General features: G+C 47.6%; 1 protein-coding gene across 3 annotated transcripts in view; it reads right to left on the bottom strand.

The window, feature by feature from the left end:
- The window catches only part of CES5A (carboxylesterase 5A), a 156,076-nt gene that overhangs the window by 71,016 nt on the left and 57,594 nt on the right, over nt 1-27,466 (bottom strand). For 2 of the 3 annotated variants that reach the window (XM_059667997.1, XM_059668000.1), the window contains exon 2: nt 18,200-18,317. In XM_059667997.1, coding sequence (XP_059523980.1) covers nt 18,200-18,231 — 32 coding nt within the window. In that variant the 5' untranslated portion in view covers nt 18,232-18,317. Of the gene's footprint in view, nt 1-18,199; nt 18,324-27,466 lie in introns of those variants that run through there. The other variant, XM_059667999.1, reaches the window with a different exon arrangement.

Below are 27,466 nucleotides of genomic sequence, written 5' to 3'. Positions count from 1 at the left end.
TGGGATTCTAAGGACATGAATGTTAGCTATTTTATCGCAGTTGTGTAGGTTCTGTTTGCTTGTTTTCAGTCTATTTGCTCTGCTGTTCTATTTATATCTATTGTTCTATCTTCCAGTTCACTGATTCTTTCCTCTGTCCCCTCCACTCTGCTGTTGAGCCCATCCACTAAGCTCTTTTTTTCTGTGTGTGTGTGTGTGTGTGTGTGTGTGTGTGTGTTTTCATTTTCCTTTTGGATCTTCTTTATATCTTCTGTTTCTTTGCTGAGACTTATAATTTTTTTCATTAGTTTTAAGTATGTTCCTAATTGCTCACTGAAGCATGTTTTATCATGGCTGTTTTAAAACCTTGGTCAGATAATGCTAACACCTCTGTCATTTCAATGTGTGGCATCCATCATCCTTTATCTATCAGTTTGCGAACTTCCTGGATCTTGGTGTGACAAGGGACTGTTTTTTGAAACCTGGGCATGCTTGTATTAAATTGTAAGACTCTGGCTCTTATTGAAACCTTCTGCTTTACCTGGCTTTCTCTGATACCCATTCCAGCAGGGGAAGGAGTGGTGCCGGCTTGTTTCTTCCAGACAGAGGTCAAAGCAGGCTTCCCACTCAGCCTTTGTTGACCCTCAAAGTCGTGAGAGTGAGGGGGCTCCTTGTTACTAAAAGGCGGTGGCAGGAGCTCGGGCTCTCTACAAGGTTCCCCCTCAACCCCATGGTGCATGGCCTCACTACAGTGGGGTGACGGTGAAAGTCCGGACTCTCCGCTAGGCCTCCTCTTTACTGGCACCACTTTAGCAGGGAAGGAAGGGGAGCCTCGTTACTGCCAGGTGGAGGTGGGAGTCCAAACTCGCAAGTTCCCCAAGAGGTCTCCGCTGATACCATGGCTGCAGAGGGGAGGAGGGGGGAGAGCTGGTCACTGGGTCACAGGGACGAAAGTTCCAGTCCTCTACTTGGCTTTAGCTGACACCACCCCTCACAAGGCTTGTAGTCCAGGCTACTCACTTGGCCTGTGTTGGCATGTCGAGGGGAGGGGACACCATAGTTTTTCTATGGTGATTGGCTGGAATGTAGATTTATTCTGTCTTGCGAGGCTGTCCCTTTCCTAGTATTTTGGCCAGAGAGAGCTGGCTTTTGTTGAAACTTCGTGCTTATTGGTATTTCTGGGTTGCTAAATTCTTCAATTCCAAGCCTTGGATCTATGACATATATGACATAGAAAGAAAACGCAGGGAACTCACCACTGTGCTGTTCCTTGGGTCCCAAGATCCCTAACCAACCTGCCCCTCTCCACTTTTCAGTCTTCTTGTGCTTGTGTTACATATAGTATCCAGGTTTTTAGTTGTATTTTTATTTGAAATCTGCTTTTTAAATGTCGTCAATAAGTGCAGATTTTAAAGATGCACTGTGGGTGATTCCCACCTTGGGAAAGTTGGAGTAGACATACTTTCCCGTTACTCCTGGTGCTAGGTCATACGCCGAAGCCCCAGAGTTGTGAGGAAGTGGTTAGATGGTGCGGCGATGAACTTTCCCTTTATCATACTGATTGGCATTAACTACCTTATAGCTTAATTTATTTTAATCTAAAGCCTAGCGGAAGAACATTTTATGTCTTAGCTAATCACCTCCAAGTCAATCAGAGAGACAAACCTTCCAGATTAGACCTCAGTTTCCCCGTCTGTGAAATGAGAGTCACATTGCTGCTCTGTAGAACTCACAGGTTTGTGAAGATCAACTGGGACGGCTAACGGGAACACGACTGACAAAGTACAGTGCGCTGTGCAAAAGCGCTGCGCTCTTCTCCGCAAGCAGTCCTTGGGCTCCGTCCCCCCGGGGGCTGTGTCTGCAGAAGGGAGAAGACTGGCCCAAGGCCAACTTTAAAGAGAATTCAACAGGAGTGGCCCGGGAAGAGTTCTGAATGCTGGCCTCAGAGGGGCCAGGAAGCTAAGAGATGCACTGAGGGCTTTGCTGGCACTGTCCAGCAGCTTCAGCCCCTGCCAGGGAAAGTCTTGGTGCGATGACTGCGTCTGACCCACACCAAGCCCCTGCAGCCAACCATCAGGTGCGTTTGCTCTACCACCTACAGCTAAGCATGTCCCAGGCAGAGCAGAATGACCCCAAGAGGGGTGGATCCGCTGAGCCTCATGACAGACACAGCCTTTTATTGTGTCTCCGAGTCCCTACCCCCATTTGGGACAAGGTGAGGCAGGCACATCAGCAGCATTCACCTCCATACAGCAGAGGGCAGTGGTGCCCTCATCGAGGTCCACACCCAAGCTGGTCTGCAGGGGCGGAGTGAGTCCTGTGGGTGTGTGCACAGGGCGGCAGCTCAGGAACTTGGCCCTGGCCCTCTCACACTTGGGATTAGTCCTGCCAATCCTCCTCCTGCCCAACCCTAGGGACCTCCTCCCCACTCCAGTCCAGACACACAGACACAGACACACAGGCATAAACACATACACACATAATTATATATATCAATATCTATCTAGATAGATAGATACAGACAGACACAACACACACACACACACACACACACACACACACACAGCGGAAATTTTCCAAATTAATCCCTACAAAATACTGCAGTTTAAGCCATTTAACATCTATATTGAACCAAACAAGAAAGGAGTGTTGTTTAAGGCAGGGAAACCTGTAGGGTTGTTTTTGGTTTTTTGTTGTGGTGGTTGTTTTGTTAATATTCACCTGAGGATATTTTTTCCATTTATTTTTAGAGAGAGTGGAAGGGAGGGAGAGAGGGAAGAAGGGAGAGGGGGAGAGAGAGAGGAGAGGAGAGGAGAGGAGAGGAGAGAGAGAGAGAGAGAGAGAGAGAGAGAGAGAGAGAGAGAGAGAGATGTCGATATGAGAGAGACACATTGATCAGTTGCCTCCCACCCCAGGCCAGGATCGAACCTGCAACCCAGCTACGTGCCCTTGATGGAGAATCAAACCTGCAACCCTTTAGTACATGGGCCGACACTCTAACCACTGAGCAAAGCTGGCCAGGGCTAGGTTGTTTTTTTTAACTAAGGAAAGAAATGTGCCCACTTCACCAGGTAGCCAGGAATTAGTGTGACTGAGTGCTGTTGTCTCGGGGGTCAAAGGACACCATTCCAGCCCCAATGCTGCCACTCGGATGGGACCTGAGGCCCATCACTTCTCTCCCTGTGTTCCAGTTGCCTCTAACGTGAAATGTGATGTCAGTCTCAACATTCCATGATCACTTTAACTTCCCTGGCACTGTGCCCCCCCTCTTCTGCTTTCTTCATCTTTCTAGTGGAAAACAGGGGAGATGACCCTCTCTGTCCTGAGAAACGGAGGTGCTCAAGTACAGGAAGCCAGTTGGACCAGGAGAGCTCCCTTCCTCCCTTCCAAAGATACTTACAATGAGGTTAGGCACTGGTGGGGTGCAGGGCGTGGTTTTAAGTTATGTGGGTTTATTCGATTAAATTAGAAACCAGGAAAGAGGTCAAAGGAAGTCAGATGATGATTTTAAAGGAAACTGAATCCCAGTCTGTCTTTTACCTCTGCCGGTGCGATCCCACAGCAGGCTGATGGACTTGGGATATTCAACCTGCAGGCTTTTGCTTCAGGAAAGAGGCTTTAGGAAGACGGATGGAGGGAAGCACGGCCAGGTTTTAGCAAAATTATGAGGTCGGTGACATTTCTGTTCTGTGTTCTTGCCATTGAGGGACCTTCCTGACCCATTTTCGGGACAGCCATCCAATGGCTTCGTGACAGACACAACTCCCTCCTGACTGCTCCCAAGCACGCTCTTCCCATCCCCACAAAACTGCCCTGGTTAAGTCTAGATGTCACCTGATTTCAATGTAGGGAAATGCCCCTGGGTCCCTAAAAGCTGCTTCGTTTAAACAAGTAGGTGTTCCTATCTGCGTGGGGCAAGATCTACGCGAGTAGACAAAATAGGACATGGTCCTGCCCTCAAGGGGCAGCTTCGTGGGTGACACTTGAGGATGTCCCTTCCTGCCTCTGTTCCCTGACAATTCTAGGCAGTGAATGGACCACTTGAGGCGGACTCAAGATCCAAGTTGGCTTTGGGCCCGCCCTTCCTCAGTCCCGAGTCGTCTGGAGGAAGCGAGTAACCCGCCTGTGCCTGCACTCCGCCACCTCCTTCCCATATCGAATTGAACGTCTGAACCCAGAAGCTCACCACGTCTTCTCCATTTCCGATCGCAGGGATCAAATGTCCTGCTCATTGATAATGCATTTGGAAACCTGTTTTCTTTTTTCTCTAAGGGAATTGTGTAAAACGCCCATTTCCTCAAATCAAAGCATTTCCATGAGAATTAGCCAATTTGTTGACTTATTAAAAATGACAGCGTAAGGGAAGAGATGGCTTGGACTGTGCAAGAGACAATCAAAGAAATAACTCTTCACAGATTTTTTTTAACTTCCAAAGCAGAGTATCCTATGGTGATGGAGCCATAACATGCTCTCCCCCACTCACCCCACCCCTGTTTGCAACTGAAGCAGCTGGTTTCCCCTCGGTCACTCAAAAGGCCCGGATACTCATTCTCCATCATTTCTGAAGGTTCAAGGAAGGAGTCCCCCTAACACAGCTCATGTCTGTGAACATTATCATGGTACCGGTCTTCATGTGCTGTGTGTAGCCTAGAGGACAGAGCAGTCACGCCCAGTGGCTCTGCCCCATGTGTGTTAAGTGGGAGGCACCTGGAATGCCAGGCTTCTCGTCAGAACCCTGTAAAGGGGATGTGACCAGATTCCAGGAGAGAGAGTTCTAGGCCCAGCTCTGCTGCTGCCCACTGCTTTGCCCTGCCTGGACCTGGGTATGTCATCTACTTGAGCTGCTTTTCAGGGGTGGTAGCTGTGATGAAGACCATTCACACGCCCCAGGTCCCCACAGATCCCCAAGTCCCCAAGCACAGTTGAGCCAGGCCACTGGCCACTGTGGGTCAAGGTGACTTCTCAATGACAGCGTTCATGTCAGACAACTTGCTCTGGATAACAAGAAGTGAAATGTTCAGCAAAGCTCAGCTGCCTGTGATTCTTACTTTTATCAGTTTCAGGCCCCCTTTGCGACGTTGAAAACTGTGTTTGCTATGTTCCTCGGCAAAGCCCAAAGGAGTTGGAAACCTTCACAAAATTGTATGAAGTGTCCAAAGGCTTTTTTTTGCACGAATGAAGGGGTTGAGACAAGATTTACTCTAAATCAGACCGGTCATAAATGAAAGCAGGAATTATATCCAGAGCTCAAAGACTGTGCTTCTCCCTCCAAATCCCCATGAAATCCTCATGAAAGTTCCCAGGGTTGGATTCACATCCGAGAGAGTACACTCAAAAGGCCTCCAACCAAAGTTTAGGGCGCGGTTGTTTAGAAAAGGAAGGAACAGATTGGAGGACACCACGCTGGCTCCTGGGGGGATGAGCAGAGAATCATTCATCCACTCAATAATAATGGTAAGAACCAACATTCATTGACCAACCCCCTACTCTGTCAAAGGCACTATCTTATCCATTTAAATGTATTAATTCATTGGCCTCTCACAAGTATTCTTTAAGGTAGGTGTCATCATTAGCTACATTTCATACAGAAGGGAACTGAGACATAGGTGGTTAAATCAGTTCTATAAGAACACACAGGCAGTACATGTTGGAGCCAGATTCAAACTCAGCCTGGCTCCAGGAACATGTGCCAGGCACTGAGCTAGACTGCTGGGGATACCATGGCGGACAACACCCCAGAGTCCCAGGGTGGTGAAGGGTTAAGACAGAGGCCAGGGAGGCAATGGGAAGGGTTTTAGAAGTTAGATCCCCCACTGATCCACCATTGGCTTTGAGAAAGTCTCGTCCCCTCTCTAGCCTCAATTTATCCATCTGTCAACTGTGAGAATGATCTAAATATTCTCTAACATCCTCTTAGCTCAAAAAAATCCCACTAAAATAAAATACACAAAATAGTAAAGTAGGTAGTGGAACACAGTGTCGGGGGTGGGGGGGTTGTTGTATTATGGGAAAGAAGTGATTTAAAGAGGAGAAGCAAACATCAGAGAAAGATGTAAATAGGCATTCTGCCCCTTTTGGGGGGATGGTAATCTGTGGGGAGGGAGGGAGACCCACAGAAGGCACCCTTCTCTATAACCTGGAAGCCTGTGCAAGACCCACGAGAGAATGCAAAGGGGAAAAAACAATTGTGTTTTCCCTCTGCTCCCTGGGGAGTTTCCTTTCCACGATGTATCAGCTGTCACCATAAAGAGAATTCGAGATGCAGGGAGTATGAGGCAGGGACTCTGTTGGTCATTTCAGCAAACATGTTCCCAACAGCCAAGAGCATCAAATATTCACCCCCATCGGAACGTCCCCCTGCCAAGGCATCAGGAAAGTGCATTTGCTAAATACCTAAACATCTGGACAGCAGCCTTTCCCGAGGAATCAGAGCCAGAAAGAGCAGAGTCATAGCTCAAAGTGACAGTATAACGAGCATAAGCAGATGAAAGGACAAAGGTGGCCAGAAAACATCCCCCAGCCAGGCCTGCCATTGAGTGGGGCGGGCTGGTACGAAGAGACCAATTATTTGGCAACGAGCCCCTTATTTACAGCAATCTCCTCAGCCTAGCAAACAAAATGTGTTGGTCTCTCCATCTTGCTCCAAGGTCAAAAATGAACCTTTTGTTCCATGTTGATTCCAATCTAAAGATCTAATTCTGGGCCACTCTTAGGGCTTGGCAAAGCAAAGCCAACTCCCGTCAAGATGTACTGCACTTCTGCAGATGAACTGGGACCGCTTCCCATGACATCAACCAGTCTGGGACCCGATGCTCCTGGCTGAGCATAATCCGCAGCTCCCCATGGCATCACCACCACGAACACCCCCTCTTCCTATCCTCCTTGCCTCTTCTCTTCTCTCCGTTGCCTCTGTTTCTATCTCTCACTCACAAAACTACCATGAAATCCTCCAAAATGAATATATTGAAAATAATTGGGGGGAAAAGGTAAACATAGTGTTACCATATGACCCAGCAGCAATTCTACTTCAGGTATATACCCAAGAGTATTGAAAACACATGGTCACAGGGGTAGGCGAGATAAGAGTTGTCTTTCTAACCATCTCAGCTCAGTCCAATTCTAAAGAGATGTCTAACCCATTAACACATGGAGAAGCCTGTTGGCTTTGGCTTCTGAGTTTTTCGAGATAGTAGAACACTGTCCTTAACCTTCTGGCTCATTTGTTAGCGATGTCCACCCTTTTCAATTCTCTCTAGGGTACATTTAGCGTAGGGGCTGGTTGGGCACTAGTGCATCAACACTTTCACCCCATCCTATTGGCTGAAATAAGTCACATGGTCAAACCCCAACATCAAGGGGTGGGACATATTCTCCTTCCCTTGTGTGAGAGGAGCTGCAAAGTCCCAAGACACATAATGTACGTGCAGGGAAGAGTCAGAAGTTGGGGACATTAAACAATCGTCCGCACTATAGACTGTCTTAAAAAGTTAACTCTGTCAACAATGTAAAGAGTGGATGGAAGGAAGGGAAAGAGCATAGGCAGAGAAACTAGTCTGCATTATGGTTCTAATTTATTCGGGCGATGACTAGAGCACGAACTACCGCAGTGACCGTTGCGACGGAAGAGAAGACACACCGAGGATGTCTTAACTGCTCCACTCCTGGGAGGGCTTTGACTCTGACAAGAAAACGATAGATGAAAACCCATCAATGGCATTGCTCAGGGATATTGATTTGAGGCATGCTAGGCTATCATTTCCTAACATTTCTTCCGCGGGCTGGGAGACGTGCTATTTATCTTCTGTCTTCGATCCTTGGCAGGATGACTCTTTGCAGAGAAGAAAAGTCTAAGAGATAAATGGGGGCCTGTGGGTGGCCGCACAGCAAGAAACATGATCGTGCTACTGCTGAGGTCAGAGGCCTTTTCTACTCTTCTCTTCCTTCCTCGACAGCTGTGGCGCCCAGGTACCACCAGCCCTGAAGCGCCGACACTCTCAGCCACACTTCATGACACTATATAATATTCAGCTATATTTTCCTTTCACCGTTTTGTGGGTGAACCTGGTCTTATAAAGTATCTTAGGTTTCTCAGTTACAGAGATTCCAGCTTCTCTGGTTAAATACAAGTATTAAGTACAATGAAGGGGTTTGGGGTGTTGTGTGTGTGTGTGTGTGTGTGTGTGTGTGTGTGTGTGTGTGTGTGTTTTTGCCTTGATTGTCTTTTGTTCCAGTCTCGCTCCCTCTCTCACAAGGTCAATTGTTATTTACTAATTTCTCCCACCTATGGGACACCTGTCGGGAATCAGCAGCCCGACTACAGTGTCTTGGGAAACAATAGGCTGATGTCATTCTTGCGGGAACAGGCTGCTGTCAGTCAGGCCTCCTTGGTGCTTCTGAGCCCAGGTGTCTCATTCGTGAACTGTTCTGCAGTTCGGTGATGGGGAGAGACCCACAACCAATAGCTCCACTGCCTGTAACTGTTGTTATGCCTTTCTAAATATATTGAGATAAATTTGGCATCACAGAAAGAGCAGAACGTTTTGGAGACAGGTTCAAATCCCCACCATGTCACTTACCAGCAATGAAATATTCATTTAATATCTTGGAGCCCATTGTCTTAGTGTAAAATGGGGATACTGAAAACATTTGCACTATCTGGTGGCTATTAGGGCCAAATAAGATAAAAAAGATTATTATTTTTTTTTTTTTTACAAATAGGAATGTTCCACACATAGGCTTATTATAAAAGGTTTTCAGGAAAACTGTGATCTTTCTCCATATCCCAGTTCCTAGCCCCTCAAATCCCAATCATAATGATTATTATCAAAGAGGTCCTTCTTAATATATTAAATCCAATCTAGTTTCTCATTTACTTGTATTTTTCTTTCTAAAACACACAAAAAAATTTACCTCAGCTTATACTTTTTTCAAGAGCAAAACTTCCTAACATACGTGGCATTCCATTCTCAGCACCACACTTGAGAAGGATACTGACAAACTAGAGCCAGTTCAGAGAAGAGGGGTCAAGATCGCAAACAGATTGACACTTTGAAAGAGAAGGAGCTAGGAAAAAGAACTCTACTTTGGGGGTGGAGATACAGAGACAAATTCTTAAAGGACCACTATGAGTGTGGAGGATTGGAATCTTTTCTCTCGGCCCCGTCTTAGGTCAGGTTTTCTGGGGTACAGAGAACCTGAGGTGAGGATAAGGAGCTAAGACTCTACGTGAGAGGTGCGATCCCACGGCAGTGAGAGTGAGGGAAAGGGACGTGAGCAGAGAAACAATGCCTCCTGATGGGTTAATATACTGAGTGATTCTCTGGCATGAGCCATAAGGACCAACAGCTGGTCTTTTGTTAGATGCACTTGCTCAGTCACACCGGGTGTCCCCAGAGACTAGGCAAGACTGTGCCTTGGAGGGCTCTGTGGAAGGAGGTCCGGAAAGGACATTTACCCTCCTGTCACCTGTCTCCCGTTGGTCAGATTTGAGCCCACAGGGAATTGACTTTCTTGCATTTCCCGGTTGCCCCTCTGCAGCCAGATGTGTTTGGGAAGTCAGATCTCACACCAAATCAATGTCAGACACCAAACCATGGGTCCAGGAAGCTCCGAGAACACCAAGCAGATTAATAAAAATAAGTTTTAAAAACTGCCCAACATCTAGGCGTAATACCATTTTCAAACTTCACAAAATCAAAGATAAAGAAAAAATCATGAAAAAAGCCAGAGGGGGGAAACACCTTTCCTACAGAGGAACAAACATTAAGAATCACGTCCGACTTCTCCTCAGAAACCACGCAAGCTGGAAGAGAGTGGAGTGAAATATTCAAAATGTTGAGAGAACAAAACCATCAACCTAGAATTCTGTACCCTGTGAAATTACCCTTCAAAAGTGAAGGAGAAATACAATCTTCCAGACAAACAAAAATAGAGAAAATTTGCTGCCAGTAAACCTGCCTTGCAAGAAATGTTAAAAGAAGTACTTTAGAGAGAAGGAAGATAATATAGGTCAGAAAGAAAAAAAAGATTATCAAAAAGAGAATTAAAGATAAAATAAAAACTTTTATTTTTCTTAATATGTATTGATCTAACAGATATTTTGTTCAAAATAATAGTATTAATGTATTTAATTATATATGCTTATATATGAATATCTTATGTATATATGTATATATTAGGTGAATGGATGGACAGATAGAAATGCTTATGTATGCTTATATATAAGTGAAATGAAGAACAGCAATGATACAAGGGAAGGAGAGAAAAATTGGGATTCTTTGTTATTATTAGATATATTACTTGTGAAATGGCATAATGTTATTTAAAAGTGGACTTAGGTCAATTGTAAATGCATATTGCAAATGCAAGGGCAACCACTAAACGGGGTTTTTAAAAAGTGGTATAACTGATATGCTAAAGAGTGAAAAACGGACTCACATAAAATGCTCAATTAAAATGGGTCCGTTGTGTGTACTCCACAGTCCAAGTATTTATATCATTGCTTTGATACTCCCAATCATTATCATCTCTTGTATTGCTCTACTGCAAGGGATATCTACAGCTATGGTCTTATTTTATCCTAACAACTCCGTGAAAGACGAAAGGCGAGTCAAGGAGAGGTGGGAATTATTCTGACCCCCACTTTACAGAGGCACTAACAGGGTCCCAGAAAGAAGTGACCTTCCCGAGGTCACCCAGTGAGTGGGCTGGTGGTCCTGGCCTCTGGGTGGGTGCCCAGCACTTGTCAGAGTCCTCACAGACCCTGAATACTGATGACATGCAGCCCCACGTGTCTCCTGTGCCACCTACCCTGGCTCCACCCTCTCTTGGGAGAGCAGAGGTGACACAGAGTCACAATCACAAATTAGAGGAGTGCCTCAGATGACACAGATGAGACTTTAAAGATGGAGTACTCGGGCTGATAAAATAATGAGCCCTAACGTGGATACTAATATTGAGCTCTAAAAGGGATAACAGTATTGATCTGCCTCATCAGGCCTGCGGGGAGGATGAGCTCACTGGAAATTGTGAAGAACTTTGACATGAAAGAACATAAGTGATAGCACCTTTGGGAGTCCCTCTGTCCTCTTCGGGCTGGCTCTCCCTGGAGTGATTCAGTGGTCATCTGGATGCCATGGCAACCAATGCATGCCTGATGATGAAAACCTTCCTTCCTATATTCCCTGTGCAATTCCATTTCCCTTACTTCAACCATAAGGCGAAGACTCACCCTTCTATAAAAACACAACAACAGAGTGCAACGAGAAAGCTTCTGACGTTTAGGCGCCTGGTGGGAAGCAGAGGCATGGGGGAAATGCCGGAGGCTTTTAAGAACTCTGACTAGATGCAACCCTCTTGTCTGTGGCCACAGAAGCTGAGGGGGAAGAGTGACCCTGAGAAGAGCAATCAGAGATGGCTGGGAGGGGCTCTGCCAAGTGGGGGCTCGAGGGGTCATCGAGGAGGCGTTGAGTGTGTGGTCCAGATCTGGAGTTCCTGTTAATTGCCCTCAGGGAAAAGCTAGCTCTCTCTCACCTACTTCCAAAGCCAGGCCACGCGCAAGAGCTACCCTGGGTTGTTTCCCCAGTGTCATTATTACAGTGAAACCGGTCTCGGAGTAAGTGTTCCATAAAGGCTAATCGGTGATGTTCTGGAGTTTGTATGTGTATTATGTGCTTACTCACAAGCATGGATTTCCGATTTTGCTGATGCTCTTTCCTGAGCCCTGCACTCCCTGTGCCAGGCCCTCGTGAGAAATTCATGCATGAATGGGTCACGTCACTCAAAAGTGGCAGGACCGAGGTGGCCCCAGAGCTTCTGACACCAGCCTAGAGCTGCTTCCACTCTGCTGCCCGGTCCTCCATGGCCAGGAAGCAAGCCAATCACATGCCTCCAAGGGGACGACGATGGCAAAACCACACGCCTCTGCTTCTCCTTCACTCTCACACTACTACCACACTCACAATACCATACACCAAGCAACTCTCTGTGACACCAGCTAGGTGTCCTACGATTCAGTGCAATTCGGACACTAACAGGAGTTAGTGCAGACCCCACAGGTTAAGGTCTCGGTCCCACAAGACTGTCCCCTACTTCAGATGCCAACTGCAAGTAGTAGGTCCTCAAATTACCCACAACTTCTGTCCAACTTGGCTACAAATCAGAGATTCCCATGACCCCCTCCCCCCTCAGATAACATCATTTTCTGAAAGAGCTCACACAACTTGGGGGAACACTTACTTATGTTTACCCATTCATTACATAGTAGAGGGTATGATAGAAATAACAGACAAACCACCAGACGAAGAGATGCATGGCCTGAGATCTGGAAGGGTCCCAAGAGAGAAGTGTCTGTCCCCATGAAGTTGGGGTGTGCCACCTTCCTGGTATGCAGATGTGTTCACCAACCCGGAAGCTCTCTGAACCCCAGATTGTTGGGACTTTTACACAGGCTTCATCACACAGGCATGATCAATTATTAACTCCACTTCCATCCCCTCTTCTCTCTTCCTTCTCTGAAAAATGGGGGGAGGAAGCTAGGTTTCCAGGCTTCTAATGATGGCTTGGTCTTTCTAGTGACAAGCCCCTACCTTAAAGCTATCCAGGAGCCTACTGGAGAGGTGCCTCGTTAGAACAAAAGTGCGATTCTCATCACCCAGGAAATCCGGAGGGGTTTAGGAGCTCAGGGTCAGATGTGTCCACCATTCAGGAAATTATAAAGGTCTTAGGAGCTCTGTGTCAGGAACCAGGGTCAAAGACTACATGTTAGGACAAAAGATTCTCCTAGCACCCCTATTTAGAAAGATTTCAGGAGCTCTGTGTCAAGAGCCGGGGGCAGAGACCAATATAGATATTTCTTACTGTTGCAAAGGCACTTACCCACCCCTGACTCCTGTGCTTGTTTTCATTTTCTCTGAGCTAAGCAGCTAAAAACGATGAACCATTCAAGGGAGCCCACGGCACTAGGATCAGCCATGACAGAACAAGGCTCCTTTTGCACAGAAAAAAAGAAAATGAAGTTCACTTTGGTATTCCCACCCATCCCTCCATTCCTCCCTTCTTGAAGGCATTTTAAAGAAAAGATTTAAAATTGCTTGTAAATTGAAGCAAGATTGCATGCCTATTGATTCAAATGTTGGCAGGTCTGACTCAGAGCCGTCTCTCTCATTCCTGCTACCGATTCTGACAGCGAAAGAGGGATTCCAAGGAGTCAGGTGTAATCAAATGACCCCCGAACCCCAATCACCTCCCCGTGCAGGGGAATTCAACATTTCCATTCTAGCCCGGGTCTCATTGCCAAAATGTTCATTGGGATTTCAGTTTGCCCTTCTCCATTCTAGGATTTTTTTGGTTCTTTGCTCCTATACCTTAACAGCTAACAAGAAACAATCTCTGAATATTCACAGAATGGCAGAGCTGGGTGTATTCGGCAGATAAACACAGTAACAGGGGCCTCGGAAGCACTGCTATTGGGCCTGTGATAGGAAATGTGGCAGAATAAATCCTCCACTTTGTGTCATCCTCTGCATAGAAAGAGTCTGGGTCTATTACATCTTATAAGAAAAAAAAAAGATATTAAAGAGAAAATAAGATCATAGTAATAAAAGTCTGCCTGTGCATTAAAGGGTTGGAGACATAATCATACAGACCTGAATCTACTTATTTTCTAGGCTTCCTTTAGCAAATTTTCTTTGCTTGGTTTCTATGGAAACTGGAAACTGCACATGAGCTAAAGACACTCAATAGTCCTCCCTAGCTGGTGTGTCCATTTTAGATTTCTCTGCTTTAAGTGATATCATGTTGCAACCACTAAGATTAAAACACACTCACACACACACACACCAATCCATACCCTGCACTCTCAGAATTATTGCTGAGAAGGTCAATGTTGAGAGCTACCGTTTATTGAGCACTTACTACGCTCCAGGACACATACTAAACAATTATAGGCTTTAACTTGATCCTCCCAATAGCCCAGTTAAAAATACAACTCTCTTCCTTGTCTTAAGGGGAGCCGACCCATCTCAGCCCATTGACTTGCACCAAGAAGTGGTACCCAGGCAGGAAAGCCATGTTTCCATCTTCCCATAGAAAATTCCAGGTAGAGGAAGGGGAAGGACAGAGCGCAGGCTCCTGCCCAGGGAGGCAGGCACACTGCCAATCAATCCCTCCTTCAGCAGCCACTGCCTCTCCACCCTCACCCACACCAGGCCAAGCTCGACCACCAAGGCAGCGCCAGCCTTGGTGTGGAAGGAACACCGTGCACGTAGCAACAAAGCTCCCAGGTTCCCAAGGCAACAAGCTCATCCATCCCCCCAGCCTGAAAGGACTCCCTTAGCCAGTCCCTGGAGTAAAGGATTGAAGACTCCTCCCACCATCAAGATACCAATGGGTAAAGCCCTCCTCCAAGCACCAACATGCCTGCTGAAAGTGGGCTCTCCAATGGCCTAACCCAGGGGTGGGCAAACTTTTTGACTCGAGGGCCACAATGGGTTCTTAAACTGGACCGGAGGGCCGGAACAAAAGCATGGATGGAGTGTTTGTGTGAACTAATATAAATTCAAAGTAAACATCATTACATAAAAGGGTACGGTCTTTTTTTTTTTTTTAGTTTTATTCATTTCAAACGGGCCGGATCCAGCCTGCGGGCCGTAGTTTGCCCACGGCTGGAACCGGACAGCAGGGCTCTGAAAGGATGGGCTGCTCCAGCCCCTTGTCAGAGCCTCCCTTCAGCTCGTGGCAGGTCTGGTGTTCCGCTATGGTTGTTTGGTCCTCATTCTCCTGAAGCTTCCATACCCTCTACCAAGCTCCCATGTTTTCTTTCAATCCCCTTGTCCCAATCCCACCTCTCAGCCCATCTGTGACGCCCACAGCGCCATTCCAGACCCCACCCACAATGGCCATTCCTTCCTCTGACCTCTCATAGCTTTTAGTTTAAGAAATAAATTACTTGGTAACTTTGATTCTTAGTTAGACAGGTATTTATTTCCACTCTGCTGGTTGCTGTGTTCCGACCACATTTATGCTCAATTAACTCTCGCTGAATAAATGAACAAATGACAGTTTGGAATCGGAGGAGATGGGCCAGACAGAGCTATGGAGTGGGCACCTGAGGCGAGCCCCAGGAGGCTGCTGGGAAGCTTGGAGGGTACCTGAGGGTGCTCTGGGGCAGCAGAGGCCTCAATAGGGAGAAAGAGGGGCTCCATATGCAAATCCTGACACCCAACAACCCCTGATATCTAGTCAGGACCCTCTGAATTGCAAGTCACAGAAAGTCAACTAAAATTGGCTTAACAAGAAGGGACTTATTGGCTGTCATGGGTGGGAGGATATTGGAGTGGCTCATAGAATGAGAGCAGAGTTCCATAAACCCGCACCCCAGGAGAGAAAATACAAGACCTAGAAAACGCCTCTCTTTTCTCCTTCCATCCCCTCCCCTCTCCTCGCCTCGCCTCTCTCTTTCCTCGCTTCCCTGTATCTGAATTCCAGATATGTTCATCTCACATCACACCTCTCTCTGCTCTCTCGCCCCCTTCTCATTCTATCTCTCCATCTCAATTGCACTGTCTCTGTTTAATCCCATTCTCTTTTACAGCAGAGACCGTCTCATGTCAGAAAAAAGAGCTCCTCGCTCTCTGGCTTCTCACAGCTGGCTCCCTCCCCGGCACCACCTCTGCAGGGGTGTAGCCAACCACACCTGGGCAGGGAGGACTGTGGAAATGGACGGAGCCTGGAGTCTCCTCAGAGCTCCTCACTGCCCATCAGCTGGGCTCAGCCTCCACATCTAGCTCCAGAACTTAAACACACAGCCTCAACTTGTCCCATAGGAAACCTGTCCTCAGAGACGTACAGCCCGGTCTCCGTGCAATCACAGACCTCCCACGTGTCTCCTAAACCTCTCCCTTCAGCACTAAGGGCTTTATGGGCACTGAGCACTCACAGACCCAGCAGACTTCGTGCAGATGTGATACGATGACCACTGAAATACATATTTACATCGACAGTGCATCGCACAGCAGCCATTTATCCAAGACTTAAAGACACCAAGACACGTGAGCTTGGGGTGTTCTAACAAAAGCCTTTCAGATTCCAACCTGTATTCTCCTTGGTCGTCATCACTGTCCGGCAGATGCCACCTGCAGTATATTCCATTTTCTTTCCCCCATCTTTGTATCTGTGAAGATAAAAGCAGTTTGAAACGAGGAGTTGAAATTACCCACATTTAGACCACTCTGTTGGAAGTTGAAATCTCTTTGTTTTTCTTCTTGATTTCTCTGCGTATAAATCCAGTGTTATCAGTAGTTGTCTTTCATGATCAAAGATCATGGTGATACTTTCCCAAAAGACAAGGGAGAATGAAAATCATCACCATCATCTACATAAGATCACAGTAAGCTTCTGTGTCATTCTGGCCAGTCCTATCTAGTGTCTGACAACCTCGGTCAGGTTGTTAACAGTCATGACACCTACCGAGCCCGGGTCCACTACATCTGTCCCTCAGAGCCACACTTGGAGGACTTTGTAACAAAAATTCACTTCTTTAAGTACCTGCTACTGGTATATGCCAAGCACTGTTCTAAATAGTTTCCATGCCCTAGCTGGTTTAGCTCAATGGATAGAGCAATGACCCAAGGACTGAAGGGTCCCGGGTTCAATTCTGGTCAAGGGCCAATATCTCAGTTATAGGTTTGATCCCTGGCCCTGGTCGAGGCACGTGCAACCAATTGATGTGTCTCTCTCACATCGATGTTTCTCTCTCCCTCTGTCTCTCCTCCTTCCTTCCACTTGCTCTAAAAAATCAATGGAAAAAATATCCTCGAGTGAAGATTAACAATAAGTAAATAAGTAAATACATAGTTTCTGTGTGTTATCTCATTTAATTCTCCTGAAACCCCGCCACAGTAGCTATTGCCAATATCCCCATTTTACAGATGAAGTAAGTGAAGCCCAAGAGATGGAGTCATTTGCTCATGGGGCTGGTAAGAATTCAGACCCGAGCAGCCTCGCTGCAGAGCACAGACGCTGAGCCCTAACCCTACTACACCATGAGGCCAAATGGAGAGCCATCGTTCAGCCAAGCTGGAGGCCAACCGAGGCACCGCCCTGCACAGCTTATCCACACCCCCCGTTTAGAGACATAGGGTCCCAGAGACCAAACCAGTCCTGAGCCTCACTGCCACTCCCCATGGCGGCACTCTGCCAGCAGGTCTGCACACCAGCCAAGCCTGCCCGGTTCTCACTCCAGGTGCAATGCCATCTCTGAAACTTGGTCCGTACACGATGTTTCCAGGCAGCCCTTCGAGCTGTGACAGTCCACTACTTCCTTCTCCTCCCCGCCCCACACCCTCACACCCTCGGCCAGTCCACATGTCCCTACGCTAATTGCCCTTTCCAAAGTTAACATTTCCAAATGGCAGGATAAGTTCAGAGTCATTTAAAGGAAAAACAGTCGTCCTTGAGACATACTATGAAAATGTTAGGTTTTCTTCTTTTTTTTAAATCTCATCCTTACCCTCCCTATAGATTCGGGGAGCTCAGGTGGCCTCCTGTTTGTTGTTTTTCCCAGGGAAGATCATTTCAGTTCGGTTCCCACTGTTTCATAACACAAGAGCTCAACTTACACGCTTCCAAACAGAGGGATGGGTGCTCAGTTTTGTTCTCCTCTTCCCTCAAGAAAAAGCCTCAATCTCAGTTGCAGGCTTAAACAGACTTAACAGCCATAAGCCCCATAAGCTCTGGCATGCCATAAATAGTCCTTTTCATCAGGAGCTGCAAATCACAATTCTACTGTAAAAGCCAGAGCGACTCAGAGAGCTGCCCACAGCACTGAGCCTGGGGCCTTGCATTTTAGTGGCATTTAATAAAGATTTGTTGATGGATCGATTGATCTGGGTCTCCCATATCAGGTGTAGCCTGAGTTTCTTAGATTTTTTTTTTTTTAAAGGGATTTCAACTAAGATTTAAAACCACCTCTTAATGCTCCAACCTCTCCATTCCCATAGTCCTTTGGGCCCAGTATTGTCGAACCTATTTATAATGCATGAATTTCAAAGCCCCTGTGGGGACCAGAGGGCAAGAAGGAAGGCAGGACAGTCCAGTAAAAGGCCCTACGCCATCTGGGCTATGGCACAATCAGAAGCAATGTCCTCATGATAGCCTGGAGGAGGTGAGAAAGGGAACCTCTGGATCATCAGAAAAATGTAAACTAACAATTTGGTCTTACCGGTTGAGAGCTTTGGAGTCAGGAATCCTCATTCCACCACCCCGAGCTCTGGGGCCTTAGGCAGGTGACTCAGCATCTCTGGGCAGCGATTTCCTCATCCACACCAGCACCTGGGCTTCTGTCAGGATCGAATGAGGAAACATGTGGTGAGCCCCTGAGCTACTCTTTGCATGCAGAAAGCATCACTCATCCTATATAATAAGGAGATAATATGTAAATTGACCCTCACTCTGTCACGCGATGACTGCACCCACAGCATAGGCAGGGTTCCCGTAACAAGTGATCAGCAGTGACCTGAGACTGTGCCGCCCCACCCCCTGCGGGGCTTGACGGCGGGGGGGGACCTCAGGCCAAGCCCCCCTCCCCGGCGCCAGGCCGGGGGACCTGAGGGTGCACTGGGGGACCTGAGGATGTGCCCTCCACCTGGCACAGGGCCGGGGGACCTGAGTCTGCACCCCCCCAATCCAGCGGGGATTGACAGGGGACCAGAGCTGTGCCCCCCCACCCAGCAGGGCTTGACGGGTGACCTGAGGCTGCGCTCCCAGCCTGGCACCAGGCCAGGGGACCTGAGGCTGCACCCCCCCCACCCAGTGGGGCTTGACAAGGGTGAGGCCAGCTGGGTCTGAGCCTCACGCGATTTCGAGGTGTGCCGGGGTCCAACCCCAGCGGGTCCAGGGGTCCCCAAAGGTGTGGACGGAGTAGGCGAAGAAGGAATGACACGGAGACAGCGTTCAGTTGATCAGCAGCCTAGCCAGGATCTCCAGCCAAGTTCTGGTCTTGATCTCCAGAGAGGCTCTGCTTAGGATCTCCAAAGAGGTTCTGTCCAGGTTCTCCAGTCAGGTTCAGTCACCAGATTCTAGTCAGGCTCTCCTGCCAATCTCCGCAGTCAGGTTCAGTCCAGGATCCCCTGCCTTGCTCTCTCGCCAGGCTCCACCTCCAGGCTCCAAGGCCAGTCCCTGTCCAGGAACCTCTGGCATGCTCTCTCCAGCGAAGTTCTTCTGCCTCTAGAGAACGTTCTGTGTAGGTTCTGTGTTCTGAATTCTGTCTCTCTTGGTCCTGTCTTCCAAGCCCTGTGTCCTTAGTTCTGTGTTCTGAGTTCTGTGTGTTTCTGTCTTGTTACAACTGTATTTATACCAGTTGATTCAATCCTATCAATCTCTATTACAAAGGTTAGGGCGTTTCTTATCTCCATTCCAGGGAGAAAAGATTATGTAGTTTAAGCATGATTGTTCGTAGTTAAAGGGATTAATTACCCGCCTGGCACTTAGTTGAGGGGTTTTATTCCCTCCCTAACTTCAGGGGAAAATCCCTACCTGGGGATTCAACCTTTCTCGGAGAGGTGACTTTGGTTAAAACACAGCGCCAAGAAGGTGAGCAAACATATTAAGAACCGTATGCCATATATGCCAGGTCCCTTGAAACAGCAAGCATGGACTGGCTCCCGGCAGAGGTGCACACAGGTGGGTGGAGACTTGACTCTGGGTCCTGCAGTGTGCCTTAGACTCTGACAGGAGGAAGATTTTCATATACATTTTACTAATTTTCTTTCATCTCTGACACTTCTATTATAGAGAAAGGGCAAACAGCAATATTAAAATATTTCCTCTAATTAATTCCCTTTTAATGTGCACGAATTTTGTGCACTGAGCCACTAGTATTATAAATAATCAGCTTAGCAATACAGCAAAGGAAGTTTTACTGTGCTTCTAACTTTATGAAAATCGAGGGTCCGTACATAGCAATTATGGTAACTCGGCTAACCAGAATATTCAACTACCTAGAATACCCGCATCTCCCCAAATGCCTGACAGATGGGAGCTCGCATTACATATCAAAGTGCTGAGGGTAGTAGAAACAAAGTCAGGATCCGTAATAAGTGAGTTTAATTGGGATCACAAAACACTCAAGATGCTAAAATAAAAGCACGCCACACTGTTTTAAAGGGAGTTATAACTCAGGGAACAGGTATGCTGTAGGAGCTACTCCAACTTCATAAAAAGCCCCTTTCATCAGCATGGGGAAGAAAGAGCGCTGACTGGGTCTCTCTCTGTGTTCCTGTTTTAGTCATCAGACTTGAGCAAGAAAAATAAAGGGAGAGGGATGTCTATATATAATTAGGAAGCAATTAAAGCCACGTAAACACAGCTGTAGATAAAAACACAGGTAAGGGAATTCTTTAAAAAAAAATTAAATGTAACCTATCAGCAGGCAGAATGAAATGGGTCCCGAGGCAGGGAAGAAACTCGGTAATAAACTAGCTGCACCCCCACCCACCCAGAAAAGGAAACGTGAGTGAGGGCCAGGCCATTCGTATTGCATCTTGACGTGAGCTTGGGTGAGAGAAGCTTCTTGGGTGACTGAGAAACTAACTTTCAAGGAAAGAGGAGCCGTGGAAGGACAAGGGAGGGAGTGGCTGGGAGTTTCCCTTGCTCGGCCTTTCTCCGCAGTTCCGACATCACGTTTCAAGGAGGGATCGCCGTCAGGGTCAGAATGACCCGGGCTACATAAAGAAATCAATTCCTCGAGTGTCTACTGAGCACCTCCCATGTCCAAGGCACCATGCCAAGTGAGAGGTACAGAGATGAGCAAGGCTGGTCCCGGATCTCCGGAAACACCCAGACCACAGGGACAGCAGCTGTGAGCACAAGGTTAAAGGCAAGTGGTGCTGTGGCAGTTACATGCTGAGCACAGGGGCACAGGAGGGAGGTGAATTTCCACCAAGCGTATCAGGAAAGGCTTCCCGCAAGAAGTGGCATTTGAGCTGACCTTGAAAGGTGGATAGAGAAAATGCTTCAGGCAGGGTAATGACATTCGTTCATCCACCCACTCATCTATCTATCCATCCATCCATCCATCCATCCACCCAATGAACAAACAGCTATTAACAAATAGCTACTGATGGCAGAATTTTGAGTAAAAAGAGATAGAATCCCCATCCTTGAAAGCTGTTCACGGAAGAATCGAACCTTCAGATGTAAATGGCGGTGTGGCAACTGGCCTTGAGGGGTGGTCCAAGGTTCTGCCTGGGGCTCTAACAGGAATGGTAGATCGGGCAGAGAGGTTAGGGAAAGCCTTGCTGAGAAAGTGATGGTGGAACCACGAACTGAAGGGGCAGCCGGAGACATCCAGGCAAGGAGAGGGGGGCCTGCAGCATTCCCAACTGAGGGAGCGACATGCTTCAAGGTGGGAAAGAAGCGCTATGAGAACAAGGGGCTGAAACCGTCCAGTCTGGAGCACGGCGTAGGGGGGATAGTGTGTGGAGATGAGACCACAGAGCCCAGCAGGGGCACGTGGGGTCTTGAGCGGTCTCGGGGAGAAGCTCCCACCCTTCACTCTAAGAACAATGGACAGTCTTCGGAATGGTTCGATTGGTTCAATTATATGGAGAGGAGGGAGGAGGTGGGCATGGTGAGAGTTTTATTTTGGAAAGATCATCTGGCTGAACTGCAGACCAGAGTGGATGAACCACTGGTCCAGCAGGAGGTATGGAAAAGGCCAGGGCCGGGAGAGCAGCAGTGGGCATGAGGAGAAATAATGCCAAGGGCTATTAAGGGGCAAGTCAACACGACTGCAAGCTAGATTATGGGGCTTTGGTAAGGAAAAGGGAGGTGGCTCGGATACGTTTGGCTCTCAGGACTGGACAGATTGCAGTGCCAATCACTCAGATATGGACAATGGGCAAGGGCCATTGTGACAGAGAGAGATGAGCTGTGGGGATTAAGAGGTTTGAAGGTGTGGTCAATGTATGTCTCTGCAGTAAACTTTATGTCCCCTGAGGGCAGGATTCTGTCTCTTTTTTACGAAAAATTGTGGCCTTGGCAACTAGTGCAATGTCTGACAGATAGCAAGTGCTCTGAAAAATGCTTGCTACTTGAGTAGCTAGTGGGACGAATGGATGACCTTGGTTTTGGACACGTAAAGTGTGAGGCGGTTTAAGACACCTGAGAGATGAGATGTCAGGTACAAAGTTGGAGAGGTGGACTGCTGCTCAGGAGAGAAGTCAGGATGGGAGCTAGAGATGCATGATCACCCAAAGAGAGTAGCTCGAGGGAGAGGAACAGGCCCTGGATCCAGCCTTTAGGAATCCCAACAGGTCAGGGCCAGGCCGCGGAGGGCAGGTGCACAAAGGAGAAAGAGAAAGGGCAGCCAAAGTCGGAGGGAGCCTTTCAAGAATGAGAGAGTGGTCAACGGTGTCAATTGCAAGTAAGATGAGAACTGAAAAATGTCCTTTGGATTTAGCAACACTGAGGTCATCGGTGACCTTTGTGGGAGCTGTTTTTGTGGAGCAATGTGGTGGAAGCCAGATTGGAGGGGGTGAGGAGTGAGGAGTGGGAGGTGATGAAACGGTGACAGGGCGTCGACACAATCTTAGGAGAAGTTTGGCGGTGAAGAGGAGGAGAGAGGTGGGGCGGAAGCTGAAAAAGGCAGGAGTGTGCCCAGCAGGTCTAAGAAGGGACAATGACCAAACAGGACTAGAACAGTGGTTCTTGTCCATTTTTTTCCTGCCCCTCCATCCCCTAAGGAACAGACACCCCAGATCATGAACAGAAATCAGAACATCCAGAGAAGGAGTTGATTTGACTGGGGCAATGAGCTTGACTTCTGGAGACGTTAATGGGGAGTAGGGCGTAGGTAGGGTACCTGGAAATACGGTCCCGGACAGCATCGTCAAATTACAGCTGCTGACCAAATCCAGCCCCCACCCCCTACCTGTTTTTATATGGCCAGCCCATGAGCTGAGAATGGTTTTTACATGTTTAGATGGTTGAAAAACAAAAAGGAGAATAGTATCTCGTGAGATGTAAAAAGTATATAAAGTTCACATTTCAGGATCCATAATAAAGTTTTATTGGAACACAGCCACATTCATTGACATACCACCTGTGGCTGCTCTTGCGTCTCTACGGCAGACCTGAGTAGTTACGACAGACTGATGGGCCCACAGTTCAAGATATTTATTATCTGGCCATTTACAGGAAAAGTTTGCCAATCCTTGGTCAGGGGCATAGGGAAGCAATCAGAGCAGCCTCCTGATGGTCAACGTTATGGGAAAGACTCAAGTTAAAGGGGACCAGATTACACTGTGCATTGAGGAAAACAGGTGGCTGGCTATTTGTGGGGCACAGAAGAGATGGCAGCAGTCTAATATCTCTGGGTACAAGATGGGCATTTGTCCCTCCTCCACCAGGGTGCCCCCTCCCTTGCCTCTGTCATGAGCAGACCCCCAGAAGGCTCAGCGTAAAGGACACGTCTTTAGGAAAACATCCCCCTTCCCTTCCCCGACTGAGTCTCCCAGCCGTCTCAGACAACGCTGCTAGCGCTTCTCCTTTCCATCACTCATCACCATGGTAATTAAATAAATATTTGCAGGATCCTTGGTTTACTGCCTGTCTCTCCCCCTGGACCGGAGGTGCTGTGGTGTAATGACTAAGAGAGCAGACTGCAGACACAGGCGGTGCGGTTCAATCCTGGCTCTACCATGTACTGGCTGGGTAGCTGGCTCACTTACCCTCTCCTGGCCTCAATTTCCTGATTAGCAAAATGGGAACACTGAGAGTCCCAGATCACTCAGGGCTGTGAGCATTAGCCAAGGTAATAAGATGGAAGGTGCATAAAGCAGTGCCTGCAATATGCTAAGAGTTCAATAAATATATCATCCTTCCTTTCGTTCTCCCTCTCTCCGCCTCTAAACCTGACAGGTTGTCCCCATTTTCCTGCACATGAGACAAATCATGATGGTGCTGCCTGTTCCATCCTGTTTTCTTTGACTTTTCAGCTCTGAAGTCCTCCTGGGTTTGGCAGTCATCTGCCACCTCCTGGGCCTCCTTTACCCTTATCGTCCCAACTCCAATATGTTTTACTCCTCCTGTGAGCATACTGGCACAGCCAACTCTTTGAAGCTTCCTTGACTAACCTTTCTGCTTAACTGCTAGGCCATGTGTGACCTCAGAGAGAATAAATTCGGAGGCTGCACCATCACCACTCACTCCTAGAGCGTCAGCCACCTGGCAATGACTGGATTCCTCATGAACTTGGCCTTGTGTGGATCTTTTATGATGGTTCCTAGACACCATGGTTGAGCCTGTGGCCTTGGAGCTCCCAGGGGAAAGGAAGACTGATCCCCAAACCTTATACCTATGACATTCTGCTTCCAAAGGAAAAGGCCCAACCTTTCCAGGGCAGAGAGAGAAGGCTCTAGGACTCCAAGGACAGACTCAGCACGTGAGGTGGAAATGTGGACAGCCGGCATAGGGGCCAGGCAGAAGACCGTGGCTAATTCAGATGAAGTTAGATATAAAGTAGGAACACAGTACAGCATCTGGGGGGCAAGGCAAAGAACATGGAGGGCTGGAGATGGGCAATCTTGTGAGTCCTGAGTACGGCAATGGCAGCACAGCAGTGATCTGTCTGTGGGCGGGGAACCCAAGGCCAGGAAGGCATGAAGGAGGCTCTTGCGGGTGTATAGGCGTAGATTCATGGGGATCTGCTCTAGTGAGGCGGCCTGGGGTCAGAGGGAGGAGTATATCCAAGAACATTCTGATGAGCACAAGCCATCGGGGATGCAGACCCTGTCTTACAAGACTTTCTGATCCACGGGGAGGCAGCCAGTTCCAGTGGATGCAGCTCAGAGTCTGAAATCCACAGCTGTAGTTCAGAACCTAGATCGACCACAAAGTTGGGCAAGTTTTAAAGCACTCCAAAACGTAGTTTTCTCATTAGTGATAGGGAATAATAATTCCCAACCTCCGGGGTTATTGAGAGAATGAGAGGTGAAGAAGGTGAAGTTCCTGGCACAAAGTAGATAATATTAGTCTTACGATTGATCAGAAATTCCTGGAACCACTACATGAGGTGTCTCCCCCCTTTGGGTCTCAGGGTAGAGTCACAAATACACTGAATGAGTGAAAAGAAAAAAATTAATATACATACAAACATGCAGGTATACCAGTCATCAAGAACAAGCACCACCAGGTATAAATATCACTCATACATGTGCTGAGTGGGGGCCACGAAAAGAGAGTGAGGTAGGTCCCTTTCACTAGATAACAAAAGGTCTGAGGGCCTGATTATGGAAATTTGGGCCAATGGGTTCATAATTTGAAGTTTGTCCATTGGGAGAAGGATGTCTTTTTAATTTGTAGGTTGACCGAGAGTAGCCTACTTAGCCCAACATCTCTGTCATTAAGTGGCCTCCTTGACGCTTTGATGCAGGTAACTGTGGCTCTCAGGGAGTCCTAGGAGACCATTGCTCCAGAATCTCATCTCCTGTAGGGGCCTGTGATGGGGTTGTCGGGCAAGCACAAACTTAATATAGTTGCTCAGATCTAGGGAGGATTATTTCCTATATTGAAAGAGACAGAGACAGGCCCTTACTGAGTATCTACTGTTTACAAGGCAGGCACTGTGCTAGAGGTTTACCTGCATTGTCTGGAATAATTGTCCCCTTATTCAACAACTAGAGGGCCACTGCACGAATTTGTGCACCAGTGGGGTCCCTCGGCCTGGCCTGCGGGATTGAGCCGAAACCAGCTCTCCAACATCCCCTGAGGGGTCCTGGATTGTGAGAGGACACAGGCCAGGCCGAGGGACCCCACCAGTGCAGGACTGGGGCTGGGGAGGGATGTGGGAGGTTGGCCAGCTGGGGAGGGGCTGCGGGAGGGCTCCAGGGCGTGTCCGGCCCATCTCACTCAGTCCTGATTGGCCGGACCCCAGCAGCAAGCTAACCTACCGGTCAGAGTGTCTGCCCTCTTGTGGTCAGTGCACGTTGAGCGGCCTTAGCATATCATTAGTATATTATGCTCTGAACGACCAGACACTTAGCATATTAGGCTTTCATTATATAGGACTATGTTTTGAGTTCCAACAGGCACTGTGCCAGATGCTATGTATGCCCTGGGATCAGGGAGACATAAGTAAACATCATAACCACAGAGTAACCAGTACCACCTGAGAGTGGGTCCAAGGCAGATCACCAGTACCTAACCCGGCCTTCTGTATGAATGAGTGAAACACTCCAGGTGGAGGGAAAGCAAGCTTGGCAGCGAGAGGGACTGAGAGTTGTTCGTTAGGGGAATAGCCAGCAATTCCTAAGTTTGGAGCAGAAAAGCATCTGTAGCAGGAAGCCAGGGGTGTGGTCATGGAGGATTCATATGCCTGGAATTTAGCAAATAAAAGCACAGGATGCTAAACCCGATGAACATGATCTTGGACAGGTGATCAAGGTCAACATCCACAGTGATAAGTCATGTGGTTAATGCATATGTTTCCGACGATAGAATGAGAATGGCACTTGACCTCTGTGGTCCTCCTCCAAAAAAACACATTTCCCCAGTCTAATCATGAGGGGGGCGGGAAAGTGAGGGACATTCTACAAAACACCTGGCCAGTAACCCTCAAAACTGCCAAGATCAACAAAAACAAGGAATGACTGGAACACTTGTGCACTACTGGTGGGAATGCAGACTGGTACAGCCACTGTGGAAAATGGTAAGGAGTTTCTTGAAAGAAAAAAAATTAAAAATGAAACTCCCATTTGACACAGTAGTCCCACTTCTAGGAATATATCCCAAGAAATCAGAAACACCAATCAGAAAGGATATATGCACCCCTATGTTCATAGCAGCACAATTTATAATAGCTAAGATCTGGAAACAGCCTAAGTGCCCATCAGCAGATGAGTGGATTAGAAAACTGTGGTACATCTATACAATGGAATTCTATGCTGTGGTAAAAAAGAAGGAATTCTTACCATTTGCAACAACATGGATGGGTCTGGAGAGCATTATGCTTAGCGAAATAAGGCAGTCAGAGAAGATAAATATCACATGATCCCACTCATTTGTGGAATATAATGAACAACATAAACTGATGGACAAAAATAGACCCAGAGACCTAGAAGCATCGAACAGACTGTCCAACCTAAGAGGGAAGACGGGGGCGGGGGGGTTAGGGGGGAGTAAGAGATCAACCAAAGGACTTATATGCATGCATATGAGCATAACCAATGGACACAGACAGTAGGGGGATGAGGGTATGTGTGGGGGATGGGAGTGACTGGGGAGAGGTCAATGGGGGGAAAAAGAGACATATGTAATACTTTAAACAATAAAGAATTTAAGTTAAAAAAAAACAAAACAAGGAATGACTGACAGGAGGAACCTGAGGGAGCATGACAACTAACTGTGATGTGCTGCCCTGCATGGGCTCCCGGAACGGAGGAGGACATTCGGTAAAAACGAAGGAAATCTAATAAAGTTGAACTTTAGT

Source organism: Myotis daubentonii, chromosome 15, assembly GCF_963259705.1.
Source record: "Myotis daubentonii chromosome 15, mMyoDau2.1, whole genome shotgun sequence".
NCBI lineage: Eukaryota > Metazoa > Chordata > Mammalia > Chiroptera > Vespertilionidae > Myotis > Myotis daubentonii.
The sequence above is the reverse complement of the archived record's forward strand: the minus strand, read 5'-3'. Positions and strand labels throughout refer to the sequence as shown.